This window comes from Gekko japonicus, unplaced genomic scaffold (genome assembly GCF_001447785.1).
Source record: "Gekko japonicus isolate JY-2015 unplaced genomic scaffold, Gekko_japonicus_V1.1 scaffold127, whole genome shotgun sequence".
Classification (NCBI taxonomy): domain Eukaryota; kingdom Metazoa; phylum Chordata; class Lepidosauria; order Squamata; family Gekkonidae; genus Gekko; species Gekko japonicus.
In genome coordinates this window covers 1,657,249-1,666,531 of record NW_015170891.1, presented here as the reverse complement: position 1 = coordinate 1,666,531, position 9,283 = coordinate 1,657,249, and the positions used below count along the sequence as shown (strand labels likewise).

Sequence of the window (9,283 nt, the reverse complement as noted above, 5' to 3'; positions counted from 1 at the left end):
GGCTTATAATTATATTTCTGATAGCCAAAACCTGGCTCCTAAAGCTGTTCACAGAAACAAAAGTCAAACACAGAGGAGAATCAAAGCTCAATAGGAAACGTAACTCAGGACGGGGATTGTCAGTGGAGCTGGATCCGGGCCTGGCGGAGTGATGCCTGGCCACTTCCTGCCCTCCCTCTGATAGTATAACTGGCATTGATGAAACTTAGCAGGGAAGCTAAGGGGAGGTGGGAGAACTTCAGAAAAGAGAATTCATTCGTCCTGCATCCTAATAATAATCACAACAATAACTAACTACTGCATATAACTAAGGATAATATTCAGTATCGCTACATACAAACGGATTCTGTGATGGGGTACGTTCTACATGGTTTATTAATAACCCTCATTCTCACACTTTTGAGCCCTTTGTCCTGCTCAAGGCTGAGATCCAGGAGTGAAATCACTGCAGCCAAGATGTATTAGAGCCAAGATGTGGCTCCAGCAAACGCTGAGGTTGAACTGAGGCCTTGACGACTCCTGCAAGGAGGTGGCATTGCAAGCCCCACCCCTCCAGAAGCAGGCTGCTAGGTCTCCAGGTGCAGCACCTGATTGTGTTGGCAAGCAGTCCAACAGGGCTGGGGGTGCTTCAGGGCTTTGTGAGGCTTCACTTGGGGAGAGATCTCAGGTGCAGCAGGTGAGCTCCAAGGAGGAGGGTTAAGAGACGAAGTTCATGTCAGAAGGCAGGCCCGTATTCCAGGGTAAGGGGACTGGCCAAGACTCCTAGAGCACCTCTTGCCCTCCTTCTGCCGTGACAAGTGCTCCGCCCCTTCCTCTTTGGCCCTTGTCAGAAGGCAGGCCCGTATTCCAGGGTGAGGGGACTGGCCGAGACTCCTAGAGCACCTCTTGCCCTTCAAAGGGAGCTCTGGGAGGTGTCTCAACGCCTCTTTCTGCGGTGTCAAGTGCTCCGCCCCTTCCTCTTTGGCCCCTCTGCCTGATGAGAAGGAAGTCATATTCTGATCCATGATGACAGGTATCAAGGAAGCCTGGGACTGAATCAAGCAAGCAGACAGACAGAGTGGAGGCAGAGTGGGTCTGCTCCGCATCCAGTGGCGAAACAAACCTCTAGAATTTGATTTCATTTTCACGAGAAGGCCCTTCTGCCTACTCCATTCCAGGAGAACACGGTTTTATAGCTCTTCTTAGAGTGCAATAAATGAGAAGTGAAAAATGGAGATAAATCAACACGGCGGCCTTAGCTTGTACTTAGTGGGATTCAGACAAGGATTAAAGAGGAAATAAGGGAGCTTTAAAAAGTTTAATATCCTGGATATCAGAGGAGAGTTGGCATAAACTCCTCTATATTAAAGAGAAAAAAAAACCTCGTTCCCAGAAATAAATAAATAAATAAATCGGAACAGCACTGTGGCTGTCCTTTGTTCTTTGCTGGAAGAGAGGATATAATGTGGAAACACACTCACACATTCATTAGTCTGGCCAGTTGCATGAGACAAATTATTTGTGCTTTGTTCAAAAAATCTGGAGTTCTGATTCATGGGAATTTACTAAGGTCTACCCTCTTTTACATCTAGAGCCAGGACAACATGGACAGATCTTTCTAAGAATACAGAGGGGGGAAAGCAAGCAGATTAAGGAGGGGGCTCTGATTAGAAGAATATAAAGTTCAGAACGAAGTTAACAAGGGAGCAGCCTTTCTCTTTATCTTGCAAAATCAGACCTCAAGAATCATCCAATGGAAATGGTGGGTGCCGGCCTCAGGGCATACAGAAGAATACCTTTTGTCACATCATGCAGAGTTAACCTGTTGAACTCACTACTGCAAGAGGCTGCAAGAGTTCTTTTAAAAGGGACAAACTTATGGAGGTCTATCAGAAGCAGGATACCTCTGAAAACCAGATTCTCGAGACAAAGGAGAGCGGAAGGTTCTTTGCATTCTGGCTGGCCACTGTGAGAAAGGGGACGCTGGCCTGGATGAGCCTTTGGTCTCGTCCAGCATGCCAGCTTGTGTTATCTGATGGTCCTCCATCCTGGACTAGGCTGCTGCTCACAGAAAAAGCACACACGGCTCAATCCCCACCAGCATCTCCCGTTAAAGGACCTTTGCGCAGGTGGCAGGTGTTGGGAAAGACCTTCCTGGGCCCAAGACCATACTGCTTAGAGCGGTAAATACTGAGCTAGGTGGGTCAGAGTTCACGCTGTATGTACAGCAGCTTTATACGTTCACATGCAAGCAAATTTTTTTTGTATTATATTTAAAAAGTTACTCCACTGAGATTTGGCCTCTCAGGCAAGATCAGCCCTCACACAAAGCCCAGTGAGAACATCTCCTTTTCCTTTCCATTAAACGATGCAAAAATGCACCAGTTCCCCGTCATGTAAAATCACTGGTTTAATTAGCAACATGAAATCAATTACCTGGAAATTTGTTGACTTGGCCCGAGAAGATGTCATTATCATGAAATGACACGCCGTGCCAATAGATGTCACAGGGCAAACGGCGACCAAATGGAAACTGGGGAGAGAGAGGATGGGGTGGGGGGGGGGAATGTAAAAAGACCAAGCGTTACACAACTGACTCGGCACACAGGCAAATGATATGTAAAAACAATCCAGTTTAAAGCTATCGTGCCAAAAACAGAAATGCCTCAGTGGCTTCCAATCACTTCTTTGGAAATAAGCCTCATTGGCCACAGTGGGACGTACTTCTGCGAAAACGGTTATGGACTCAATCTGCATTTCTGCCTGTGATTCTGGGTATCCAGGGTGTCCACATGAAAGCTTTACAGCTCGGAATAAGTACAGCTTCTGAATGGGGTCACATAAAGTAACAGTTTTTTGCACATGGTAAAGCAACTCAGAAAGTTTATTGCAGCGCAAAATTTTTAGTGACCCAGGTGACTGTAGATAATTGAACAACACTACAACAGAAGATCATCGGTACTGTTGCAACTGTAAACGCAAGCATGCTTGAGTGAACCAGGAGAGAGTTAGATATCCTCCTCACAAGAAGGATGGTCTTGTAAGCAAAAATTCTACACTGTGAGCTCCTGGCATTAAAGTCGTGAGGGAGCGATTTGGCTGCTGCATGAATTAGTCTGCTCTGGAGTCCTCCTTCCTGAGCCAAGACAAAAATGTGTGAGCCAGAGGCTAAAAACCTGTGAGCTAGCTCACACTAACTCAGCTTAGAGGGAACCCTGGTAATGACTTCAGACCAGGACCTCTGAAAAACGACCTCTGCCCAGATGAACCTATCTGGGATCTGAGGTCTTTAACCTGCTCTGTGGCACCTGGGGTGTGTCTTCTTCATTCATTGTTGCCCCCATGCTGTGAGTACGTCGCCTACAAAAACGCAAGCCCAGCCGCCTCACTAGATTTTGGGTGCTACAGATTGACGTCCGCTGTCGGGAGCCAGTTTGGCGTAGTGGTTAAGAGCGGTGGACTCCAATCTGGAGAACAGGGTTTGATTCCCCACTCCTCCACATGCAGCTGCTGGGTGATCTTGGGTCAGTCATGGTTCTCTCAAGAGCAGTTTCTCTCAGAGTTCTCTCAGCCCCACCTACTTCACAGGGTGTCTGTTGTGGGGAGGGGAACGGAAAGGAGTTTGTAAGCCGCTCTGAGACTCGGAGTGAAGGGCGGGGAATAAATCTAATCTCTTCTTCTTCTTTACTGACACTGAGGTTAGTTGTATTTTTTACTGGTTTGTTGGGATGGTTTCCTTCTGCTCTGATTCTTCTCTGTTACTGCTGCTTTTTGAATGTTTTATTTAGTTATGGGGCTTTTTATGTGATTTGTTTTATCAGTTGGTTTAATTCTATGGATTTTTTTTCCTGATTGGTTAGTCACCTTGGGCCTTGCATGGAAAAGTGAAGCCACTAAAATCTACCATTCCCTCTGCCCCCAAACACGCAACCCAAACCAGGGGTCACCAACACAGTTCCAATAGGTACCATGGTACCCCCTGACACCTTTGCTGGTGCCCACCAAATATTTTTAGAAAGTGGACAAGGCCAGGGGGGCTTTTGCCTATAAGGCTTCTAATGGACCACTGGAGATTTCATTAGCTGTGTAAATTTTAAAAAATATTTTGACAGCAGCTGCCACTACAGCACAAGGATTTTCACTGTGTGACTGAAGGAAACCTGCAGCCATTTTGTGGCTGCGCCCATCATGCTGTGTCAGAATCCCAAAGGTGCTGCCCACAGGCAGTGTTCCCTCTAAGCTGAGTTAGTGTGAGCTAGTTCACAGTTTTTTAGCCTCTGGCTCACACATTTTCATCTTAGCTCAGGAAGGATAGCTCCAGAGCAAACTAATTTATGCTGTAGCCAACTGCTCGCTCACCACTTTAATGCCAGTAGCTCACAAAATGGAATTTTTGCTCACAAGATTCCACAGCTTAGAGGGAGCATTGCCCACAGGCTCAAAAAAATTGGGGACCCTTGATCTAGACCCACTCCAAACATCATATGAAAACGAACTGTTTGACTGGCGTGGCTCCATGGGCCGCCAGGGTTACCAGGGCCCCTTCAATATTGTGCCCCTAGGTACCCCCTGGCAGCCCTTAAAGCAAGGCACAAATATGTAAATAAATAAGTAAATGTAAATAAAATACCTTAAATATGTAAATAAATAAGACTTCTGGTGATTGGAAGCAAATCTCCAGGGTCCCACATCACTCTTCAATGGTCCCATGACAAATAAGCACAGAATAAACTGTGCAGAAGAGTTCGAAATTATGGGTTTGAGTCCTCCCTCAGCTATGAAGCTTTGGTGCGCAGGTTTGCCGGTCTCCAGATGGTGGCCGGAGATCTCCCGGAATTACAACTGTTCTCCAGGTAAAAGAGATCAGTTCCCCTGGAGGAAATGGCTACTTTGGAAGGTAGACTCTATGGCATTATACCCCACTGAGGTATCTCCCCTCTCCAAACCCTGCCCTCCCCAGGCTCCATCCCCCAAATCTCCAGGAATTTCACAACCCAGACCTGGCAACCCTACTGCTGGTGACATTAGGCACTCCACGGTTGCTGTAAGGATAAAATTGGAGCTATTTAACTCTTTCCTTGGGTGCCATTTCCCCTGCATTAGCCACTGCACAAAAGCAGCTATGAACCATAAGGGACACCATACTAATTTGCTTCACGTATACAGATTTCAGGATTTTAATTCCTTTGGTGTTGTTAATTGTTCTTGGTGTGAAGTGCACACAGGCCAGAGCAGAAAACACCATGTGAAGGATGATCAATACAACGCCCAATGAATTTGCTGAACAAAAGCTACCAGCCCCTTTTAGAGAGACGGCCCTGCTTTCACTTCCTAGGACAGGATAGACCACAATCCAAACTCGCTTCAGAAATGAGCCGGCATGCCTTAACCCCGCCCCCCATACCAAACAGCCTTGCTGATCAATTAGCTTAGGAACATGTTTAAAAACTTTCTGCCTTCCCTTTTCACATTTTGCTCTTTCCCACCTGCTCTGAATTATTTCCCCTTCTCTGGGACAAGCAAATCCATGTTCCAGATTAACAAGCATGTCACATGGCAAAACCCCTTGAGGCAAATGCATCCTCACCCCAAGTGCTATTTCTGGGACCCTGCTTGGAGGAGGAGGGGCGGGGGTGGGGCTTTTGGCAGGGGTGGGTGGGGCGCAATTTGGCGCCCCTGAGGGCCGGCGCGCCCTAGGCAAGCACCTAGTTCGCCTAGTGGGCGAGCCGGCCCTGCCTGTGAGGTAGGTGGAGCTGTGAGGGGACTGACCCAAGGTCACCCAGCTGGCTGCCTGTGGAGGAATGAGGAATCAAACCCGGTTCTCCAGATTAGATTCCGCCACTCATAACCACTACACCAAACTGGACCCTGGACCTCCCACTCTGTTGAGAAACACTTTAACCACAGGAAAAAGGAAAAAGTCTAACAGCAGCTGGCAGGAGAACTCCCATCTGGCTGTTTGCGGTTAATTCCTCTGCTGCATCTCCAGCTCTGGGATGGGGAGGGAGAGTCCTCCTGCAAACTTTCTTCTGAACCAGCTTCCTTTGTTCACAACTTGTCCCCAAACTACAGTTTAAAGCAGCAGCCAGCTTTGGAAAATATTTTTTTCCTTAATTAATTAGTACACTAATTGGGCAAATGCTTTCTTTCTCCACTCCTTAATTGGAAAGGGTGGCATTCACAACAGAAGACAACAGAGGGAGAGGAGCTGCGATTCATCGGGGTAGTTTTTATTTTATTCAGAGAGAAAGAGAGAAACAAAACAAAACAAGGAGTGCGTGGTGTGGAATGTGTGAAAAAGATTAACTCAGGGAAACTATCGGTGGCTGTAACACACCAATGCACCCGGAATCTAGAGGCGGGGGGGTCACCATGCTCTCCTCTCCAAAGTTTCAATGTAATCAATAATGCATTTTTTATTAAATTGTTTCACAGGGTTTTAAAAAGTGGTGGTGCGGAGGAGGGAACATCTGAGTCTTTTTAGTTTAGGGGAAAAAATACCAAGAAGGGACGTGATAGAAAATCAATAGATTTGTACATGTGTAAAATTCTCAGAAGGCTCAGGGCAGACCAAACTAGGTTCTTCTTCACCCAGTGCACACCTACTCACCTCCATAAGATGCAGGGGTGGCCATTTTTTTAGATGGCAATTGAAAACGACTAAGCATATTCCTGGAGGAGGAACGGCAATGAGTAGGTCCAATAACTATACAAAACCTCTGTTTACAAGGGCAGTCTACCCTGAATATCAGATGCTAGGGACCAACCAAAAAAGTTTACTTCTTATGCCCTGCTTGTGAACATCCTGGAGGCATCTAGCTTGGCCACAGTCCAGCCTTCTGTTTCCACAAGGCTGATTTGGTCTTATGCTCTTCGATAAAAGTTTGAAACTGAACTCTTGCTTGTCAATCCAGGGTACAGTGGAAAGATGGAGGCCCACCTTTTTGGCGATTTTATGAGCAGTGGAAGAAGAACAGAGCAGTGCCAGCCAGACTGACATTCTCTCTCACGCCATCATGACAAATCAGATTATCCCAGGCACAAGATAATTAACACGAAAGAAGCGCAAGGAAGATATCCACGCAGCTATTCCAATAATGACACGAGAGAAACACGCCATGAAGGAATGTTGAGGAATGTCAGCAAACCCATTCTTGGAGAGCATCAGAATCTTCACCCCACTCCCAGACAGCCAACTGACTGAGCCCCTTTCTTGTCTGATTGGGTCAGAGCTTCAGCTTGTTCACCCTTCTGTAGCCCACCACTTACAGGTTTTAGGCGCACGTTAATGGAAGGTCCCTGACCAGTCTGGATCTGGTGAAAAGGAGAAATGGAGCTGAAGGGCATCTACATACCAGTGACACAGCACTACCTGTCTCCAGAGAATTTTGCCCAGTGGTTTCAGGTAAATGCTTAGATGTATGAGAACCTCACAGGATAATTCCTAGGGGAAGGAACCAAAGTTTCCACCAACTGGAACCTCCCTACTTGATAACACTCGCTCTGGGATCTTGTCTCCAAAACAGCAAATGATCAAGACCAGTGTTCCCTTTAAGCTGAGTTAGTGTGAGCTAGCTCACAGTATTTTAGCCTCCAGTTCACACATTTTTGTCTTAACTCAGGAAGGATGGCTCCAGAGCAAACTAATTTACGCAGTAGCCAAATCGCTCGCTCACAACTTCAATGCCAGTAGCTCACAAAGTAGAATTTTTGCTCACAAGACTCCACAGCTTAGAGGAAGCATTGTTCAAGACCATTCTGTGGTTACTGGGGTCCAAAGATGGTTTCTTAATTGAGGAGGAGGGGGAATCCAGCAGGAACAGATTCCTTGAACGGCAAAGAATCTTTTGGGGAAGGCTTTCCTCTTCTTATCCTCTTCTTATCTAGGCCCACCAATGTCACCTCCTGAGACACAATCCATTTTCAAGCATACCATCACTGCCATCATATTTGAGACACACATAAACTCCTAGTGTGCCAAGAAAAGCCGAAGACCCCAGAGAGGTCCCAGTCAGTGTTCCCTCTAAGCTGAGTTAGTGTGAGCTAGCTCACAGTATTTTAGCCTCCAGTTCACACATTTTTGTCTTAACTCAGGAAGGATGGCTCCAGAGCAAACTAATTTACGCAGTAGCCAAATCGCTCGCTCACAACTTCAATGCCAGTAGCTCACAAAGTAGAATTTTTGCTCACAAGACTCCACAGCTTAGAGGAAGCATTGTTCAAGACCATTCTGTGGTTACTGGGGTCCAAAGATGGTTTCTTAATTGAGGAGGAGGGGGAATCCAGCAGGAACAGATTCCTTGAACGGCAAAGAATCTTTTGGGGAAGGCTTTCCTCTTCTTATCCTGGCAGCTGGTTTGCTTGGCAAACCAGATTAAATGTGTGTCTAGGCCCACCAATGTCACCTCCTGAGACACAATCCATCTTCAAGCATACCATCACTGCCATCATATTTGAGACACACATAAACTCCTAGTGTGCCAAGAAAAGCCGAAGACCCCAGAGACACATTTACTACTCTGCTGACCACACTGGCCAGTCCCAAATGCCAAGCACTTGTCAGTTAAGATAGGCAAGGGATGAGCGAAGACATCGGAGCATCCTCTACTGGAAATCAGCTAGATTCAGATGGGTAGCTGCATTGGTCTGAAGCAACAGAACAAAGTTTGAGTCCAGTGGCACCTGTTTCCAAGTATCTTAAGAAGTGTGCATGCACATGAAAACTTATGTCCAGAATTAAACTTTGTTGAAAATCAGCTGGAATTTATCTAAGCAATTGTGACTAGCGGAGGATACGGAGACTTCAGGTACGGACCCAGTTATTAATGCAATTGTTAATGGGATCTTCAGACTTTCTCTGATGACTCAGTAGAGCACAAACAAATGCCGCCCACCCACAGTCCCACATGGTGCAAACAAAACACCAACACAAAGTGAAGCAATCAAGGGAACAAACACATAAAACAGAATTCCTCTGTGATGGTCTAGTCATGGACAGCCTAATGGAACTTGCTTCCTTCTATTAGTGCCAAGCTTTGCCCATTTGAACGTGCTGCCTGCTCCTAATGCTGTGCTTTTCTCCCCCAAAGTCCTGGTTGCAACATGCCCATTTCCCCAGTATTGCCACAAAATTCTGACTGCGAGAGATATGAAGTAGAATTTTTCTCACTGATGGAAGGAAGAAGGAAAGATAACCTAGAGAACTTAAGGAATGCCAAGGAGAAAGTAAACCTTAAGGGGGAAACCACCAGGAAGCCAATGCTTGGAAACACAGGCGGGTGCTGTTTGCAGAGCAGTGCAGGAA

The 9,283-nt window shown here is 46.4% G+C and overlaps 1 protein-coding gene across 1 annotated transcript in view; it reads right to left on the bottom strand.

The window, feature by feature from the left end:
- Nucleotides 1–9,283, bottom strand: part of TTLL11 (tubulin tyrosine ligase like11) — a 77,319-nt gene that overhangs the window by 52,097 nt on the left and 15,939 nt on the right. Inside the window, exon 3 of the mRNA XM_015418415.1 lies at nucleotides 2,416–2,512. Coding sequence (XP_015273901.1) covers nucleotides 2,416–2,512 — 97 coding nt within the window. The remainder of the gene's footprint in view (nucleotides 1–2,415; nucleotides 2,513–9,283) is intronic.